At 41.4% G+C, this 21728-nt stretch overlaps 1 protein-coding gene across 1 annotated transcript; it reads right to left on the bottom strand.

The window, feature by feature from the left end:
* Positions 1-1170: 1170 nt before the first annotated feature.
* On the bottom strand, positions 1171-15770 carry LOC140575195 (carbohydrate sulfotransferase 1). Its single transcript, XM_072695407.1, has 3 exons — positions 15486-15770; positions 6285-6452; positions 1171-3489 (listed from the first exon to the last, which is right to left on the bottom strand). The coding sequence occupies exons 2-3, from the start codon at positions 6421-6423 to the stop codon at positions 2360-2362; spliced, it is 1269 nt and encodes a 422-aa protein (XP_072551508.1). The 5' UTR covers positions 6424-6452; positions 15486-15770; the 3' UTR covers positions 1171-2359.
* Positions 15771-21728: the final 5958 nt, after the last annotated feature.

The raw sequence follows: 21728 nt of genomic DNA, 5'->3' as shown, positions 1-21728 counted from the left end.
TTTTTGATGGTTTTGTGGCTTTGATTTCCGATTAAAATTCAACATCTGCACAACATCAGGTTTTGTGGACAGTCTGTAATTAATTGATTCAAATGAAGGCTGTCCTAATCCAATCCATATTTCAGTGGATCGGATATTGGCTATTTTAATTCCAATCCAGTTACGAGTGTCTTCAAGGCACCATTGATGGACATTATTGCCCAGCCGGCAGCAGTGTGGACGATCTCAGAAGAGTTTAGAGTCTGCAGTGTGGAGCTATTTTACAGTGGGACATGAAAACATTACACAACAGTACACACACAGGAAATGACCTGACTGCAGTGTTTTAAAGGAGCTGGGAGCTGATTGGTCAGTCAGGTGAGTCAGACTGGATTATAAGATAATAAACAGTCATTTTATGAAAAGTCTCTACTTAAGTAAATCAATCAGTCCAGAATGTCTCATTCCAGAAACTCCTACCAAAAACAAAGGGATTTTACTGACCGTCAGTAAATCAGCAGATCATCTTATCCAATACAAACCCAAAGATCGGATCAGATCGGTATCAGCTGATCGAATCTGAGGCAAAATAACCTGATGGGGACATCTCTGTTTAAAAAGAGTTTATCTGCTATTGTTAACCATCAATTTAATCATGCTTAATATTAGCAAAACATGTGAATGTGTTTTAGCTGCTGTGTTAAAGCAACCAAAGACTGTAAATGAAGACAGATTCTTAGTTGCCATGTTAATGCAGTCACAGCCATTAGCTGTTCTCCCCCGGACCGCCAAAGCTCAGTGACCACAGCACAATTAGACGAAACAGGCTGTATGAAGACACCCAACACGCAGCAACCCAAAAGCCTTTTAACCGCATGTCTATTACTGTTATCTGTGACTGTGGCAAACGGTCACCATTTTTCTCCTCAGAACCCAAAGCAACTGACAGGAGCTTCAAAAGGGTTGTGAGCTATAGACATTATCTCTCGCTAATCTCATTCTTTGATGCACATTTTTGTGCTGACGTCGGCCTTCTGCTGCACCGAAGTTGAAGTGATGGTCAGCACTTACCAATAGTTCCAGGCTCAGCATAACAACAGTGATGTGTCAAAAGCAAGGAGAGCAGAGCTTCCTCCCATGCCTGCATACTGCACAGGCGCTATAGAAACATACACCAAAACCTTCAAGATGAATATTTTACCATTTAATAGATATATATATTAAATATGCATGAATAAAAAAAACAAAACAATACTGTGCACAAATAACCCACTGTGTTTCTCTGTTGGATTGTTCCCAAGCAACCACAGTGTAGCAGTTACATTGAAGGCATGTTCCCCGTTCTTGAGACTTCATACCTGAGGCGAGGCACTGATCTTTTGGCAGCATTTAATTCCAGCATTATTGAAAAAGCAAGAGGGTGTGAGTCATACGTGGACGGTTATGAGTGTGATTCATACATTGTTATTGAATTCGTATATTTAACAGTGTAAGAGAGCTAACAGGTGCTTGCTGAGATAAAAACAGCAATGCATATCCAACTAGTTGGTTACTGTCGTTGTCTGAAGCACTGATGCATTTGAGGTCCTAAAATGGCAAGATAACATTGAACAGAAGTGTTTGCCTATGATCCTTACAAAGTTTAAGGTTAGCACTAGACTGTAATTACATGACTCAGTTGGGCATTAGTTCATTAGTTTCTGTTCGGAAAGTGACCATAACATGTTTAGGGGGGTCACCCTAGGATGAACTGCCGGCCTGTACAGGGGGTATTCCTGCCTTGTGACCAGTGGTTATAGGTAGGCTCTGGATGCACCACAACCTTGATCAGGAAGAAGCAGATAAGCAGATCTTCTTCTAAATCACCCAGTTTATTATTCATCCTCTAAGCCATGATACTGACTGAGAATATGGTGGTAAGGATGTAAAACAGACCCAGCTTACTTAAGGGGCTAGTATCTGGACTGTTTTCTGATAAGATTTTTTTAACTTTTACCTTGGGCAGTCATATGTGTCTGCAAATGGTAAGTCAGACTAAAATTTGACTGTTGTGTGGGACAGAATATGCAAATTCTCTCATTGTGCAGCAATTATTATTGGTGTTTGGGTTGTACTGGAAGGGGTTTTGGTTCTTGAATGCGTCTTCGAGAAACTGAAGTGTTTACACCGCTATAACCTGCGGAACAAATGCATCTCAGACCACCTCCTGAATTAGTTTGAGTGAGTCCTGGGTGTGTTTACTCTGGCATTTTTACATGTCTTGACCTCATACAGATATAATCCTGATACGCAAGATAGATGAAGTGACCAGGTGTAAATGTAGTGGGTGTAGGGTGTAGTGTGGGTGGGTCATTGATTATGCATGTGAAACGAAAAGTTTCTAAAATGTTCTGGGCTCTACTAAACTGTTTGTCATGTCTCTTAGCTCTGCCTCAGACTGTACCAGCTTGTACCCCAATAAGGCAAAGGTTGTGTTACATAGATTCTGCACTGTCTTCACAATGTCAAAGCCAAGCCGCAGTCTCCAGCTATGAGCTGTGGCTTTGGAGTCTCTACTGGTGGAATACTTGTAATTCCACTCCGAAGAGGATGGGGCAGTGGCATTTGTGTTTTGAGAAATCCATGTGAGGACTCTTTTGTCTATATCCAAACCCAGGAATCTGTAGATCTCCCTGGCCTTGTCTTCAGGATTGAGCGCCAGGTCCTCGTAGCGCACCAGCAGGTAACGTCCTCTCAGCCATGCTGGTCTCCGCAGACCGTTCTCTACAGAATACTCCATGTCTCGGCACGTTTTGGTGATCTGCGTCAAGTCCACATAACGTGGCTGGCGGTCGGTGGCGTTCCAGATCTTCCAGGCCCTGAACTGATCGGCAAAGGCAGTCATGCGGGAAGCCAAGATGGCTCTGGGGTCTCTCACTAGGTGGACAATCCTCAAATCTAGACGTGGGTCTTCTGACAGTGTGCGTAAATCTCCGATCAGAGGAATCCGTACTGTCTTTATAGCCACATGGCTTCGGGCCTGGCAAGCAATCGATGCCAAGGTAAGGTTCAAGGTCCGGCACTTTTTGGGACACCAGATCTCGTCCGGTTGCCCTCCCCGAATCTCCTCGCTACCCTCTTGGCAGACAGGTGGGAGGCACAGGGCCTGGCTGGAGCTCCGGCGGAAGAAGGAGGCCGTCATGTGATCCTGTGGCTCTGGCCGAATGTAGTTCTCCAGGAAGGTGAGGTCGCAGGTGTAGAGGTTGAGGAGGAGGTCTCTGTAGGCACCCAGCAGAGCCCGGCTGTCCAGGGCCCTCCGGAGACGGCTGCTAGAGTTGGTGAAGGTCTGCTGGACATGATAAAGTGGCTCGAACACATAGAAGATCTCAGGGTGTTGGTTAAACAGCTGGCCGGTGAAGGAGGAGCCGCTGCGGGTTTGTGCAAAAAGAAGTATGTGCTTCCGACGAGCAGAGGGCACGCTATGCTCTGCGGGTACAGAGTTGTCGTCGCAGGAGAATTTCCATCTGTGATCTGCCAACAGAAGGAGGTAGTCAGGATCTATGAATTTGGACTAAAAGCATGAACAACATCCAAGCACGTATTTTCTATACTTTTTAAATCAGTTATTCAGCTCTGATCTACAGAAACTCCATCCAAAAAGAAAAAAGGTTACCATCTGCTGTAAACTTGCCTACATTCCTAAAAAATAAAGATGCTATAAAGGGTTCTATGAGCAATGCCACTGAAGAACCACCTCTGGTTCCATAAAGAAGTGTGTTTGTAAAGGAGAGTGTGGCATCAAGTGACTTTAAAGCTTCTGTAAAGGATCTCTACACTCACAGATGTCTTAAACAACCCTTTTATTCACATTTTTTAAAGAGTGTAAATGTAAATGAGGCTTTCTAGAACACAGCTACACATTAGACATTCCAGAACACAGTTATATGAAAATAAGGTACTTTATCTGAACTAAATGCAGATGAGAAAGTCTAGTACACAAACACACACAAATTAGGCATCTAAAAACCCACATTTGTGCAAACTAGGCATTCTAGAACACAGCTACATAAGCAGGTGCCCTGCCAGAACACGGTTACATGTAACTAAGGCTCTCTAGAAATCTCTAGAACTGGACTACATGCAAATTAGACATTCTGATGCACAATGCATGCAAAGTAGCCATTCCAGAACACAGTTACATGCAAATAAGGTAATGTAGAGCTGAACTATGTGCAAATGAAAAAATCTAGAACAAACACTCACAGATTAGGTATCTGAGAACTCACATTTATGCAAATTAGGCATTCTAGAAATTCTAGCACATACTTCACACACGCACTCTAAACCTGAACGACATGCAGATTAGACATTCCAGATCACAACAACACAAAAAACTAGACAGTCCAGATGTTCCTCTCTTTTCTTTCTTATTGATACCAAAACTAATTCTCATATGGCATCACACAAAGAACCTACTGTAGAACCGATATTTTTAACCAGTGTATGTGCATCCCACAACAGTGTCCTACTAGTCTCAAGAGTGACATTTTCCAGTTTAAAGTTTATGACCCCTTTTAACAACTCCTTTTAGGCTGATTTTTGGGAGCAGGTTGATTATTTTTTTGTGATAGCCGATGAAAACAGAATCTGTTTAGCTAATATTGCTGCGAAGAATTTAAAGCTCATATGACAGCCCTATAAGCCAGATTACGTACAGGTTGGGTAACTGGCAGTCCAAAATGGGGGGAAATCTGATAAAAAAATCAAGTGAAATCATGAATTTCATCACCTATGATGAAAGGAGGGATATAATGCTGTGCTATAGAACACTGCAAACACGGCAAATTACAACTCAACTCTAATTTAAACCTGAACGCCCCTAAAAAACGACTCTGCAGCACAGACCTTTGCAAAAATATGCCCTCAAAAGTCCCTCAAGAAAAAAAATACCTTTTTCGCAGAAACAAATATGGCAAAATGTAAAAGCCTGGAATGTGCGGAACAGTTTCACCACTGAATGCCAAACACAAACAATTTTGGCTTGCAATTTGAAATTAATAATCACTAAATATAGCACAGAGAGCTAGAGTGATAACATGTAATTACAACTGATGAGGAGTTGATTGCGCATGGGACATTAGGGTGTGCGAGGAAGCGCTTGCTGAAAGTGCAAACAGCTGCTCGATGAGAGCAGATTACTGCAGATAAATTATGAGATGACTGTGAAATGAATTACTGATATTACATCTTTCCCACTCTTGTGTTCCCTGGGATGAGGAGGGAATCCCTTGCTGTATTTATCAGCTCTCTCCCAGCTGACTACTGTTAATTTCCTTCCTTATAAATAAACAAAGTGGAGATATCAGATGGGCAGAGCCTTGTGAGGATGCTTTGAGATCATCTCGAGCAGCATCTTCAAATGTTCTTCAGACTATGTTAAGGCAGAGTTAGGCTTGTATGCAAATCTGGCACTTGAGGAGCAGAAGTGATGATGACATTTTCGGCATTTAGGAGGAAATATGACTGCCCTCTACTGGTAGACACATTTTAAAATAGAAGGTAATGGTGATGATCTACAACAGAGGTGTTCTGAAGAGCCACCATCCTCCAGAGGTGTGTGTTTTTTTCTTAGTTATTAACGACTGAGTTGAATCAGGTGTGTTAAATGAGGTTGACTGGAAAACTGTAGTGTTGTGACCTTCCAGAACTGGAATTTATCTTTAAAAATGAATCTTTAAAAATGATGTAGCATGTTATTATGCTATATGTTATTATTCTCCATCATCATCATCATCATCATCATCACAACCATCAACCTCTCCATCATCATCATCATATAATTATTATTATTATTATTATTATTATTATTATTGCTATAGCCCATTTCCAAATGAAGCTGGTGTTACTCTTACTGGTGTTGGTTGTTCTGTGATTTTAGACTAAGGGCCATGATGATGATTAAGGACCAGATTAAGCCACCCCCCCCCTCAGTTAAAGCCTTGAAAGTATCGCAATGCATGTTAATAAGATGCCAAAACATTCCTTTTACCCGGTGTAGATGCAACTGTCTATTAATTTCATGCCTGTATATTAGAGGCTTATTATTATTTACCCCCTAGGGCCCGTCGGCAGACCGAATGTGTTATTATGAACTTCTGTTACCAAAGAATAGCCCTACCAGTTTGTACAGATGTCCCTGCAGTTACTAAATAATACACCCCAGTGTGTATTAAGCCTTTCTGTGTTAAGGGGCTAAGGATTATTAGAGGCTGACTACTTCGCTGTGGGCATAGATCAAAAAAAAAAAAAAAAAAAAAAAAGCTTACCTTTAACCAGGTGTCCTTGACATCGGCCAGAATCCTGGCAGGGCCCAGGGAACAAGTCCTGAAGGGAGCGGATGGCAGTGTACTGCACCCCCAAAGATGCACACACCAACAGCAGCACTGTCTTCCACGAGCACTCCATACTGGCCCGCCGCCCCTACCTCCACCAGTCTGTTAGAAGCACAAAGACACAGGACACTCAGTTTCCCTAACGTCTTCTGATTCTTATCAAGGAGTGGGCAACCTCTTCTTGGCTTGGAGTTTTGGACCGGCACAAACACCTCCCAAAAAGCATTGCAGCAACAATACCATTGTTCAATAGGTGAGAGAACATCACACTGAAATTCTCTCATTGGGAAACATGGCCGCTGTTAATTACCAGGTTCACTGGTGTGCTGGAGCAGGGAAATCATATAACGCTGCTGGTCTCCTGCCCTTCAGGACTGGAGTAGCCCACTGATGTTCTAACCTTTGTTCCTGCTATTCCATGCTGGTATCATAAAACATTTCGAAAAGGTTAAGATACACCTACACTGCTGTACTGACAGCTGTAATGGGTGGTCTTTTTAAAAAAATGTATGTCATTGTTTTTTTTCTCTCTCTCTTTTTTAAAACCCCTTTGCAGGCAATGATGGGTAAAGGCTGACATTAAAGGTCATCATCAGACCACTTTTTCAACCATCAAAAGGTCCTGGAGGAGGTGAGCAGGAGGGACAAGAGGCCTTTATCTCCGTCAGTTAGCAGACAGAAAACTCAGGAATGCTCTCTTTCCCACTTGACAAAATGGGCCGAACACATCGACCATAGCAATCAAGCACCAGACCTACAGCCAGGCTGTAAATGACTTGGATAGGATTGTTGTTTATTTTTCTTTTTTCCTATTTTTTCACTTTCATTCTGGATTTTTATCTTATCTGTAAATGTCTCGGCCTTTGACAAAACAGTGCTGTTTATTTCACAGGAGAACATCTTGTAAAACAATTGCGATGCACTACACATTAACCTTGTATGGATTTTACTCCTAAGAAAGTACATCATTTTGATGGGTAATCAGAAAGCACTCTATTGTCAGTGAGAAATACATAAAACATAAATACATAAAAAGGAGAAAAGGTGCATGATTTACTATAATTGCCTCTGAAAATATGGTGGTCCTTACAAAATATGGTAATAATATTTGTATTTGTGGAGTTGTGTGCTATGCATAAAATCAATGCATTTGCATGTCACCACATTCTTAACATTTCTATTACTTACAAAATACACTGCTATGTTGTAATTTATTGACAAGACATTAACAAATGTTTATTACGCATTTATACCTTAAATTTACCTTAAATACCTTAAAGCAGCTTTATGCAAAAACTGTCGCTTCCCGACTCCCCCTACAGTCGGGAGGTGGAATTCATGCTTTAAGCCACCACTAAAGGACAATGCTTTTCACGTGCATTTCACAAGCTGAGAGATACAGGACCACCACTGAAAGTGAAAGAAGCATTACAGGATCTTACACAAATATGACTTTCACAGTTGCCACAAGCATTTTCCTGCCAGTTTCTGGCATGCCGAGCCTGGAGTAGCAACGATAGCGGCCCACTTTTTATAGGTCAGTGAAGCATCACTGACCTATAAGGTAATGAAATGAAAGGAGATGATTTGGCTATATTAAAGCTATGTATTAGTCTTGGTAAATTAGTGCATGTTTATGTTTTAATGTTCATTAATATACTTATGATTTTAGAGATATTTAACTTCATCCTACCCTCACACATACACACTGCCACTGTCCTACAACCTAGGCCTACTTAAAGCCCCCCAGCCACAACATCCTAACCACGATGAATACCCGTGTCCCCCCAGTGTCCTCTTTTTTGTGAACCAAAATGTCATCCTATATTATATTATACACATATAGTATAGCGTAGTTACATCTTTATGGATAATATAGCTAGGATTAATGGGTTAACTCTGTTTAAACTGGGTGTGCTTTTTCAGTATGGCTCTGTTTTGTACCTACAGACCACCAGTGACAGTGCAGGACATAATGGATACTCCTTGTGCACCTGCACGGCGGTCAAGACCAGTACTTGTACCAGTAAAGTCAAGCAGCGACATGACATGTGACTCCACCAGTAATACAAATACCCTGCTTACACAGAAGATGTCCACAGCTGTGTCCCCAAGAACCCAGCCAGCCTCCAGCTGAGAGAGGTGGAGAGTTGACTTTCTCCTTTTCCACTGCACACACTACCACACTTCCTGGCCATCCCACCACTTCTACTGAAACCAATATTGCTTGTGACAGATTCACAGGGCTACAGGCCACAGTTTCACTGCTGGCCTCCAAAGCATATGGAGCACGAGGATTACACTTGTTACATTCTTCACAAGGGCCAGGCTCCTTTCCACAGCAGAGGCGCTACAGACCCCTAGTTCAGTTGACCAAACAAACAAAAATGGTCATAGGTATGTGTTGGTATATAGTGGCACTAGTTCTGGCCTGTGTCGTTCATCTTGCACCTGGTGGTGATCATTACTGGTACATCCCTGCTAGAAGAAGAGACTCAGATTAAATGGTATCTGCTAATATAACACTAAAACTCTTTCTGTTAGTGTCATGTGCTTGTGTCATGCACATATATGGACATTTTGGTATTGGGACACCTGTTTATTCATTGTTTTTTCCAAAAAAAAAAAGAGTATTAAAAAGAATTCATCCTGCTTTTGTTGGAGTTAATGGCTCTACTGTCCAGGGAAAAACAATTTTCTATTAGAATTAGGAACATTTCTGTGAGTATTTGATTGTGTTCAGCAACAAGAGCGTTAGAAAGGTCAGGATGTTGGATTATCACCACCCCATCTCATCCCCAACAGCTTATTCCAAAAGTATTGGGTGGAGCACCATCACCTTCATTCGAGGGAACACAGCTCCACTGCTTCATAGCTTACTGTTGGGGGGCTTCAGACCCCTCTGTCTGGCTTTAGGCATGGGCCAATAGATTCATGTTTATCTAAAAGTCCTATTTTCTATTCTATTCTAGTCTATTTTTTTACTCCTATTCCTATTGAGTCCTATTTTATTGGCAGTAATTCTCTATGTGTGTGTGTGTGTGTGTGTGTGTGTATGTGTGTGCATTTGAACATCTGTATCAGCAATGGGTGTAAATTAAAGTAGTTGAAAGCACACATTAGAAAGAGTGTCCACAAACATTTCAACCTAAAGTGTACTTGGATAATATGGCACATCAATGACAATGGGAATGGGGTAGTCTCCCTCTGCAATGCATACTGCCTCCTGACATGGACAATTGGGGTACTTTACTCTGAAAGATTGTCAAGGTTGTCCAGGTTATTTGTATTAGATATGCCATGGTTTCCATAGATGCATACACATGCTGGGACATGACTGTCTAGATTTCATCACATTTTCATCCTCTCTCTGTTTCTCACCTTGGTAATGCCAGAGTTTAGAATTGCAAACCCTGTTGCATAGTAGTAGCTTCACATTGGACATCGCTTGACAATGGATCCCAATACTGCTGTCCTGGCTGAGGGTTTGCCCTAGGAACTCAGAACAGGCTTTTAGCCCCAGATGAAGGAATTAAGTGTTACACCCACACCTGGATGACCTTCAGATATGAAAGTGGCCTTTGGGGTTGAGTGGCAGCTGATGGACTGTAAGCTTGCAGTCTGGGAAGCTATCCAGCATATGAGAGCTTTGTCAGCGGAGGCTGTATATGCCTGTTTTTGAACAAATAGGTGACTAGAGTGCAGATAATTGGTCCACCCCAGTACAGTATTGAGTCTCTGGATAAAGGCAGTTATCCAGCCACACTTAAAGCGTACATTGATGGGTGCACATGATTTTGTCTGTGCCTTCCTTAGGGGTTCACAACACCTTCAACCTCTGAGGTCACCAAGAAGTCTGCCAAGGAATTCGCCCTTGGTATTGAATGTTTTATGTGAACCATTGTGTGAGCCACTGTCTGAAGCAGGCCTCAAGTGGATTTCAAGTGGCGTAAAGCTATGGCTCATTCCTGGATTTCTCCCAAAGGTCTCGTCCTCTCAGTAAATCAGTGTATTGAATTGTCTTTCTTCATGAACAAGCAGGAATCCTGATGTTCCCACTTATTCCCAGTTCAGGCTTGGAAGTACTATGTGATTGTGGCCGTTGATATTCACCAGATAAAGCAAGTATTTGTTTACTTCAGTGAAAAAACAAAGGAGCTCCTGTATCAAAACAATGGCTTTCACACTGGGAGCTGACTGTGGTTTCCACGGTCCACAAGTCTACCAAACAGATGCAGCCAAATTTGATGTCTTGTCACCGTGTTTCAGATGGGTTTCTATGTGATGGAAAGTACTGAGAGGTGTCTACAACAGCTACTTGTTTATCACCCTGCACATTCTCCTTGATCTACAGAGTTAGGGTCCTTCAAGCAGTGAGCATGCTAGTGCTACCTGGTGTTACCTTAGTGTCAGTCTAGGTGAGCGCCATTGCTTGTGACTTTGGGTTCCTCACACCACCTCTAGCAGTCAGTGGGAATAAAACAGAAGGCAACAGTGGTTCCATGCCTCCCAGTTGCCTCCCATGTGAAAAAGGTATTTGTATCCCTGACCTCATCGCCTGTCATGTCTCTGTGTAACTTTGTTGATTTTAATGCTGAGCATTCACTGTGTTTTGCACCACTTCTAGCAGAAGGACGTCCAAATGTAAAGACACCATATGTCTCAATGTTTGTGGACACCCATTCTAATGAATGCATCGATTCAACAAGTTGCACCTATTGCTGATACAGAGTGAGCTGTGGAGCAGGGGAACGGTGTTCTCTGGAATAATGGTGGGTGCTCCATTCAATACTTTTGGGGTGAGGTGGTGATCATCAAATATCCCGACCTCACTAACACTCTTGTTATTAAATGCAATCAAATCCTCACAGCAAATCTAGAAAAAAGCCTTCCCTGGACATTAGAGATAGTTACTCAAACAAAAGTGGGATAAACTCTTCTTTAATTCCTTCTGATTTGTGAGGAAACAATGAATTAGCAGGTGTCCCAATACTTTTGTGTATATAGGGTAGTATATCAATGGCCAGGTCTTTGCAGAAGATTTTCTTCTTTAATGGGAGCAACGTTTCAAGTGACTGTGCAATTTTGACCTGATCTGCTGTCTGTCTATGCTTTACCTGTGCTGAGAAAGTCATTAATGATGGTCATTCTGATGGAAAGATCTTTTGGGGTCTTTTTATTAACCTGTCTACTGAATCTACTGATTTTGTCTATCAACACTGAACCTAGCCTGCAAGCTTTAACGCCTATAACCACTGTTACCACATTCATTTCCTACACCACAATCACCCAATACACAAAGTACTGCACACAGACATGTACAGAGCTAGATACTTGCTACTTTCAGACACACACAGAAAATGTACTGATATGAACAAATTACAAACCACTGAACTAAATCAGATTAGGGATGCACGTTTTTTAAGGTGCAGGGACAAATGTCTTTTCTGAGGTGGCTATTCTGAGGAACCGCTGTGCATTAAGTGGCGCTGACTATATCACTGACTTCTTTCCCTTAATACGCAGTTTGCTCTGACGTTATTGTCATGTTTGATGTTTATGTGGTGAAGATGAAATCACTTCTTTGTCTGATTGATGCAAGCCAGCAAGCCAGCCAGCATTTTGACGAGTCTCTCACTTTTGCATGAAAGGAAAGACAAAAACTTTCATTTTTCAGTGGTTTTAGTTCAGGTTACAGGTTAGTTCATGTGCTTGAAATGATCCTCATCAAATAAACACAAATAAGCCCACTGGGCCAGTCAATTCATCAGTGTTAGCAGGGCTAGACACATTGTTCTCCAGTAGGTTCAATGACTATCACCATTTCTCCATGTTATTATGTGTTTGCCTTAAATGCACTGTAATAACCACCCATTTTCAGCCTACTTCACATATATTCACATAGGTTGCTAGGCCATACCACCACATTTTAGTCATATTTCTTTAGATTTATTATTATTATTCTGTAAAGTCTCATTCTACAGCATGCTATCTACAAATACAAACAAATATAATTTATGCAAAAGCACCATGGGTCACCTGCTAAGTAGTTTCTGTCAGGTCTTCCCATTAACCTTGTAGACCCAGCTTTGCAGAAAACCTACAGCTCCTGTGTACTATTTTTTTAACTGTCCAGAGAAAACATTAAATATAAAAATATATTGAAAATATCAATGTTTTCATGTTTAACATGAACGCAAAGTGAAAAATAAAAGAAAACAAGGAGGTTTCTTACAGTGACCACTGCGCCTCAAACGGTTAATGACAAGATTTTCCTCCACACTGTTTGTTTACATTATCACGAGAGAACAGCACCAGAAAAGCCCACCATATCTACCACCAGCTGGAAATCTGTACTAATTTGTTTCTTCGTCAGGACCTCATCAAACATTCATAAAACTGCATGATTAAAACATGCCATGCTGAAAATGTGGGACTGTTATTATTGAGATGTGAGAGTTATTTCATGTCTTTTGTGAACACAGAAAAACACACAAGACAAATCTCAGTTAGAGGCTGAAGTGGAAAAGGTTCAAGAAGAAATGGACTGTGTGTGAAAAATATGTGAACTTAACCGCATGTTCACAGAGCATGAGACAATCTAGCAAAAAAATGAATGGAACCAATTTACCATGTACACATAATAATAGCCACTTGCTATAGCCATGCTTAGGGCCAGCTCTCAAAACACACCGAAACCTACAGTCATTCATAAGAATATGGGTCTGGGCTATGCTTTAACAGATGGGTAACCTACATCAACACAGTCTTCATCATCTTTAGCTTCTTACAGTATTCCTAGTTTTCCACTTGACCTGATCAGACAAACAAAAAACCTGAATACATCAACAGTGAAGTCCGTCTCATGCACTTCAATGATCTGTATGACTATGAATGCATTATAAATCATAACTCTCCTGAGTGAAGTTAGTTTTGAAAACCCTTTTTGTAAAAGAAGGCTTTGTATTCTGATTCTTACAGCAAATTCAGACAGTCACTACAGGATACTACATAACTGATTATTAACATTATTGGTTACTGTCAGCATCCTATTATAAGTAAAGCTGTAAGCTGTTTTTTTAAATATAAAATAATTATCTTATATTCAGCAAATAAACACCAATAATGCTGTAATGTCTGCAGAACATTCCCATCTTTCAGCTGAACCTCATTTGACATATTGAGAATAATAACAATAACAACACCAATACTACTACTAATTATTATTCGTTTACCTTTGCATACAACTGTATATCCCCATACAGAAAACTGATATATGGCAAATGTATATGTACACGTATATTTTGAAGTATATATATGTACATAATGTCGCTGTCACTCAAAAACAACAACTTTACAGCAGAAGCACACAACCTTCTTCATTATCAATGGAAGTCAAGATAAAACATATTTTAGTCCAAGTCCTTCTGGAGCATTCCTATTGGTCCATTCATCATAAACTTCTGGCACATTAGATAGATAGATAGATAGATAGATAGATAGGCAGGGAGGCAGGCAGACAGACAGATAGACAGGCAGACAGACAAACAGATAGATAGGTAGGTAGATAGACAGACACACAGACAGACCGACAGATTGATAGATAGACAGACAGACGCACAGACAGACAGACAGACACACACACACACACACAGACAGACAGACAGATAGATAGATAGACAGACACACAGACAGACAGATAGATAGATAGATAGATAGATAGACAGACAGACAGACAGATAGATAGACAGACAGACAGACAGATAGATAGATAGACAGACAGATAGGTAGATAGATAGACAGACAGACAGATAGGTAGATAGATAGGTAGATAGACAGACACACAGATAGACAGACAGACACACAGACAGACAGATAGATAGATAGATAGATAGATAGATAGACAGACAGACAGATAGGTAGATAGACAGACACACAGATAGACAGACAGACAGATAGATAGATAGATAGACAGATAGATAGATAGATACTACACATTTACATTTACATTTATGGCATTTATCTGACGCTCTTATCCAGAGCGACTTACAAGGTTACTCGTATTACAGAGGTGGGCCAGCGTAGTGTTAGGAGTCTTGCCCAAGGACTCTTATTGGTGTAGCGCAGCACAGTCACCCAGCCCGGGAATCGAACCCCAGTCTCCCACATGGTGTGGTAGCTCAGTAGCAGGTAGTGGGGTTATCTGTTGCGCCACACCAACCACCCTACACCTACTAAACACATATATGAACACATTTCTATACTGTATGTATATAAAACCTTATATTATATATGTGTATATCATAGACTGGACACATATGCATAATACATAAAACATACATATGTAGTATATCTATATATAAATATATATATAGTACATATTAATTATTATATTAACATTAAGTACATATTAATTAAAGTACACATATTTATAACACATGTTTGATATATATTGTCGCTGCCCAGTAAAAGAAAATGCATTTTTGCCTAGTTTAAATTAAAACTGCAATCTGAACTGCTTCCAAATTTCATGATGAATGAACCAATAGAAACGCTGCGAAATGACTGGAGTAAAAGCTTTTTACACTGAACTCCATTACAAGTTAGATATATGTGTTGATATACGTAGGTTGGCATATATGTCACATATATTTCAAGATGTGACAAATATATGATGCGAATAAAGTAGAAAGAAAAGTACACATATATTAATACATGTCATATATTTGTTATCTATACACTGCTATATAACAGAGATTCGTATGGGTCCTAATTATTACAGCTAACTGAGACTACAGGAATATTATGAAGGGGAAAATCGATTATAGTGCAGATCTCTGTTGGGTTGTAGTTAAACTACCTCCACAGTCCGGCGTGAAAGAGCCGCGTGTCCAGCAGAGAAGCAGTGGCCGGTTAATTAAAGCTCGCCTATTTAACCTCCACTGACCTGCCACTAACCAGCTAACTACCCTACAGGCTGGACTGAAGGGGAAGAAGGAGCAGAAGTTCCCACACGAGGAAACAACCCAGCGACCAAACACCCTGAACAGCCTGCTGATGCGCCTCCCTCCGCACAGCCATGGAGGGACGAGAGCGAGCTGCTGGAGGCTGAAAACGACCGAGAGCGACCCTTACCATGAACAGGTCTCGTGCAGCGGTCCTCGCTCAGGCTGGGCTTGCAGTAGGGATAAAGTTGCTGGAGGAGGCTCAGCTGGCGCTTTTCCTCCAGGTGCGAGTCGCATCCAGTCGTGAGGAGCTCGGAGCTGACAGGAGGCTGAAAGCTGGCTTTGTGTGGAGAGCGATGGGTGGGATTGGAGATGGGGGAGCGGAGACGCGTCTCGTGCTGCTGGTGTGCGCTTATGAGCCTCTCTAGCCTACCTGTACCCACTCAGCCAGCCCAGCTCCTCCGCCTCACTGCATCTCAGAGACGCAGGGAGATAATCTAATGCACTTGTGCGTGTGGACAATTACTCTACTACGTCCAAAAGTATCCAGACACCAATTTGAGTTACTCCTGGCTAGTATAATGATCTGCTGTGGCCACATGGCTCATACAACTATGCGGAGAAGCACTGGCAAAGGAATGGGACACTCTGGAGAAGGCAAATAGACTTCAGGCAAGTCAGACAGGGCAATGCTGGCAGCTTGTTTAAGGTGGTCTAAGCTGGTATTTGATGGCCAAGGTGGTTGAAAAACTGATCATCCGGAGGAAAACATACCCTGTGCCGGTTGACCAACTTAGCTCTTGACCGCAATAGCCTATGTTTTGAGTTTCGTGGACTAGCTGGTATGTCAGCATTGACCAGTTTGACCAAGCTGCTCATCTAGCTGGTAAAGCTGCTTGGTCATACTGACGGACCAAGCATGGATTGACCAGTTTGACCAAGCTGCTCATCTAGCTGGTAAAGCTGCTTGGTCATACTGACGGACCAAGCATGGCTGCTTATGCTGGTCAACCAGCCTGGTCTTACTGATTATGCTGATCATGGTCATACTGGTTATGCATACTACAGCCCAGCTATGTTGGTCAGGAGCTTAGCTAGAGCTGGCCGGGCATATTTTTTTCAGCAGGGTACCCAGTGCACCCAGAGTGGTGTCAAAGTGGTGCACCCCAGGAGTGGTGCTTGTGATCCAGAGCTAGTCACCCACCATCAGCACATGGTCTTACTAATGCTCTTAGGGTTGAATGCAATTAAATCCTTATAGCATCATCTGTTGGAAAGCCTTCCCAGAAGAGCAGAGGCTATTACTGCAGCAAAGGGGGGAGGGGGTGTCTACAGACTTTTGGACATACACTATAATCACATATATGTTCATATAGTCGTGCAAAAACTCATATATATGGCAGCTTCACTGGAGAAGCAAAAAGCCTTATTGACTTTTAAGGGAAGTCAATGTAAAAAGGTTTTATTCCAAGTCATTTCTATCATGAGATTTTGACACAATATAAAACATCAGCCGGATTCAAATGATGTCAAAACAGCAAAGATGGAGATACAGATTTTATACGTCACAGTGACAAAAAGTAAACAGTGCTGTAATTAAACACTGAAGTGATTAGGGTTGTAAGGTTACTTAAGTTATTTGCATTGGACCAGGCAGAGGTGTATAGTGAGGTCAGTGTTGGCCTATAATTAGCTTGAACCGTGTGTGTAAAGTATCCCATTACACAATTAGCTCCTCTGCCAGCAGTCATCCCTTTTCCCTTTATAGTGCCCACACTCCTCACTCCTTGAGGACAATGCAGACAGTCGATGATTGATTCTGATTCTCTCTTCAGGCAAACAGAGAGGGATCATGTCAGCACTGTATATGTGTGTGTGTGTGTGTCAGTTTGTGTTGCCGTGTACACACATGTTTCTCTGTCTCTGTGCGAGTGTGTGTATACATACGCATTAAGGATCAGCTGTGGTCGAGCTATTTCAGGGGTCATAGCCAGCTTATGACTGCACTGATGCTCATGGTTGGTTAACTTTGTTAATGTGCTGTTTTGATTTAATGCGCTGCCCGGCAAAGTCACATTGCCTCATGACACATTTTAGTGTCAGAGTGATAAACATATCTAGGAATGGATATTCCTGGAAATTCCTTATACATGGCCCTTATACTGGGGGGCAGAATGAAGGTTCTTGATGGGCCTGACTTGTCAGGAAGAAGAGCTCTGGTTGTTTGTCTTTTAGCGCCATATTCCAAAAAATATTGCATAAATGTACGCAGTATCTCACGCACGTTCATATTTGTAAACCTCAGAGGGCCCTGGCGTATTCTTTTCAAATGCATCATTCATGCTCGGCAGGATGACGGGTCGTCCATGATCTCCAGCACTTTCCGCTGTCACAGCCATTGTGATTCATTCACTGATGTGATCTCTTCATTCAGTGGATGCCTCCTAGTGGATAGTGCATTTCTTTACATGGTCAAAAGGATGCCTGATGTAACAAGCGCTGGTACAGTTTACGCTGCATGAGCAGCCATGTCAGCATTTCATTCAGGTTTTTTAGGTCTGAGGCAGTTTAAGGCAGTGATTCTCAAACTGGTCCTCAGGGACCTCCAGATGGTCCACACTTCTGCTCCAATCAAACCTGCAACACACAGGGATAGAGATAAAACGTGGACCAATGGGAATCTGAGAACTGGTTTGAGAACCCCTGATGTAAAGTATTGGGTGAGGTATTTTATGAGGCTTTTAATTGGCCTTGTCATGTTTTGCAGTGACAAGCGTTTTTCAGATGGGAACCTGTCCACACAGAATGTAAATCTAATGTAAATGTAACCAGTAATGCAGCCAACTGTCATTGTTTTTACACAGTCTTTTTAGAATATTATGACCACCTACCTAATAGTGGGAAAAAACGCCTCCAGATGATGTTCATTATGGAGGTTAACTGCTCCACAGTGGTGCGTCGTTCCCCTTGTGACTTCATTGGCCCGTGGGGTACCACTGTTATGCCGTTGGGAGGCACTCAATGTGCAAGTAGTCAATTCTCAGTACATCTTCCCTACGGCGGCTCTAGAACATCCCACAAAGTTAGTGGTTTCAGAGACGCCTGGTGTGGAATGAACTTGGCCCAGGACAAACATCTCAGGTGCCAAGTGAACGGGTTTGCTGTATGTATAATTAAGCTAGCACACCGGTCAGTTGTAGCAGAGTGCAAAATGATTGTCATGGGCAAATGACGCAATTTGACTGATGTCCAAAAGGGCATGATAATGGGTGGTAGTATCTCGGACAAGATATCAAAAGAAACAGTGAATGAGCAGGTGTCCCAATACTTTTGTCCATGTAGTGTAGATATAAAGTTTTTTACAGTACATACATTTGCTGAAGCTCATATACTACTACTACTAATAATACAACACATCGTATGATACTAATATTATCATTAATAATAATAACAGTAATACTCATAATAATCTTATTATAATAATATATTAAGTAATAATAATAATAATAGTAATAGTAGCACCTTCTCTGAAGTTAACAAACATTTGACAAAAACAAAAGAAGAAACTATGCCTTAATATAATCTTTTTATTATTGATAATAATTGTAAATGAAAGTGAGATAATAAAACATAATAAAGTAAGCCATAAGAAACCATCTAATAAAGACATGTAAAACTAATTAGCATAAAAATATATAAAGCAACGTATAAAAATTGCAAATGAAGGCACATTAGCAGTCGTACAAAGCCCTGAAAGAAGAGATTTAAAAGAGTTCGGGCTGGACACAGTGACCAAGGACATGATGACCCATATGAGACTAAGCCAAGAAGACAGTGATATCACGGAGCATTATCATTGTGAAAAATGTTGTGACTAACCCTTTTGTACCAGACAGACAGTTTACTCAGAATGAAAGTCTTTGAGTTGTTCCTGACTGGGTGCAGCTCAGAAGAGACTGTGCTGGCTGTCATTGATGTCAGTTGGAGTAATGACAAATTCCACAGCCAGCAAGTTCAGTGGGTCCCACCAAAAGCTCAGAGCTGAAAATGATTCCAAGGCTTTGAAGAAAAAACAGACATTACTCTGCTTTGAGCTTCAGAGATACATGAAGGCATGTCGAGCACAAACCCATGCAGTGTAAATTCATTTAAAGACACACAGACGTGCACAGCTACACACTGGTGTGCTGAATCCACTCTGATTCTTTTTTATTTGGATTAATGAACTGTGTAAGGATGATCTGTACACAAGAAAACCTGGTAATTTGAAACCTGAAGGGAGGACAAATAATGAACAAAAGCCAGGACTTCATAAGAATAGCACTAAAGCTGACCAAAGTCATACACACTTAAGGATACCTTGGGCTGTTAAATGAGATGACCAGTACTTGGGGGGTAGAGATGGGATGCCCTCCAGTACACAGCGAGTTAAACAGCAAGAAATCTTATAACTATACATCATTCTCGATCCTTTCATACCCAATACAACGTCATGCCTTAAGGTGGCCCATTCAACAATCTCTAAATCTAAAAAAAAAAAGGCCCAAAGGCAGTGTCTTACACTCATAAAAAAAAAATAAAACAACCTAGGACACAATAAACACAACTAGAAAGGTGCACTTCCTGCAGAAATGTTTCACTTAAGTGGTTCCCATTTGCAGGACATGGTCATTAGGGTGAAACTAGGTAGTGTTTTTATTTGGTGCTTGCTATAGTACACTGGGTGGTTACTACCGGGTTGCTAGGTGGTTGCTATGGTGTTGCTAGGTGGTTGTTATATTGTTTTGATAGGTCATTGCTATGATGTTGCTATGGTATCTCAGGGGCTTACTATGGTGTTCCCACGAAGTGGTTGTCAGATGGTTGCTATGGTGTTGCTAGGTGGCATCCCATGTGGTTGATAGGGTTTTGCCAGATGGTTGCTGTGGTAGCCTGTGTTGTTGGGTGCACAAACTGTTGCACTCCATTCATTCCTAAGGAAACAGTCACTCTGCAGTAACCACATGGAAATTGTACCTTCGTTTGAAAAGCCAGACAAGCTCGAATTGCAAAAACTGTGGAAATCTGACCAAAAATTAATGAGAAAATAAAAAAAGAAAAGAAATGGAATAGAAATAGAAACTATAATTGTACAGGTTTGGACCTTGGCTTTGCCTCATTTCTTCATGCTGTGTATATCACTGTAAAAGAACACATGGTTTGAGTAAGCTGTGCTGCACAGAATAGTGATAGTGAACATATAGGCCCTCACCGTCCTGAGACCTCTGGGAGGGACCTCAGAACTTTGATTAACTGTTTGATATAGCTTATCTCTCTTCATTGCTGTGCTTCTCCGTATCTGGAGAACTGAGAAATATCCCCACAGTATACAAATCCTCATATATACTCCATCTTTCTCAAGGTTTCTGAGATTACAGGTCTTGTCTCTTTCAGACAGTTCTTCAAAAAGCCCAGCTCTCGTGAGGCTCAGTTTGTAGACCTGATTCTGAAAGCTCTTCTCCAGTCAAGTATGTCTTGGCCTTTTCATAGAGGACAATAATGTCAAACTCACATTTTATAGCTAAATCTGGAGTAAGCTGTCTTCACAGCAAAGCCAAGACGTGGTTCCTGAATCTCCTCTCAGGCTTGGCCTTCAGATTTACATTAGAATTTACAGATGTTATACCCTGACAGGGCTGAAGTGGCCCTGATTTCCTTGATTTAGACAGGCTTACCTCAACCCCTTATTCTGTTAGCCAGCTGCTTTCCCTGCTACCTTTTAGCCCTTTCTTATCACTCTCGGTCCTCTTGATTTTGCTACTGTGGCTGCAGTAAAGTAGCCTGCTCTTGTGTCAACCAGCACCAACATTCATTACTCTCTGATAATGAATTTCCTAATCTTTACCTACTCTACAAAACCCTCGCTGATCAATTATAATGGGTGAAAACCAGAGCTGTACACTGGAACGCAGTTGATTCACCTCCCTCAAGTACTAGATATTGCTAAAGAAAGGTTTGGACAACTTGTTTATGGTCCTTTTTACTAGTTTGCTAGTAATATCCACCATCAACATAGATAATATGTTGACTGTAAGAGAAAGCGAACTCTGAGAACCTTGGGCTGAAGTTCAGACAACTTCTGCTTTGAGCTCAAAGGCTGAATCCCCCTTTGATAAGTGGAGATAAGACTGAGAGATATGACTGAGGTATGACAGGGTGGTGGTGGATAGTGAGAACTTTGTCATGAACACGGAAAATAGAGATGGGAATGGAGATTGAACATTAGATTGGGAGGAGGAGAGGCTTCAGACAGGAGAGTTTTCTTCTTCCGTTACTCCACATTATGGAAAGTCTGGAAGTCTGAAGTACGCTCCTAAAAGTTGAGGTGCTTCATATAATTGCTAGAGCGATGCCATAGAAGAACCACTTTTGGTTCCTTAAAGAATGTTTGAAA

The sequence above is a fragment of the Salminus brasiliensis genome, chromosome 13 (genome assembly GCF_030463535.1).
Source record: "Salminus brasiliensis chromosome 13, fSalBra1.hap2, whole genome shotgun sequence".
In the NCBI taxonomy this organism is placed as follows: Eukaryota; Metazoa; Chordata; class Actinopteri; order Characiformes; family Bryconidae; genus Salminus; species Salminus brasiliensis.
Note: the sequence above shows the minus strand (reverse complement) of the source record. Positions and strands in the feature narration are given on the sequence as shown.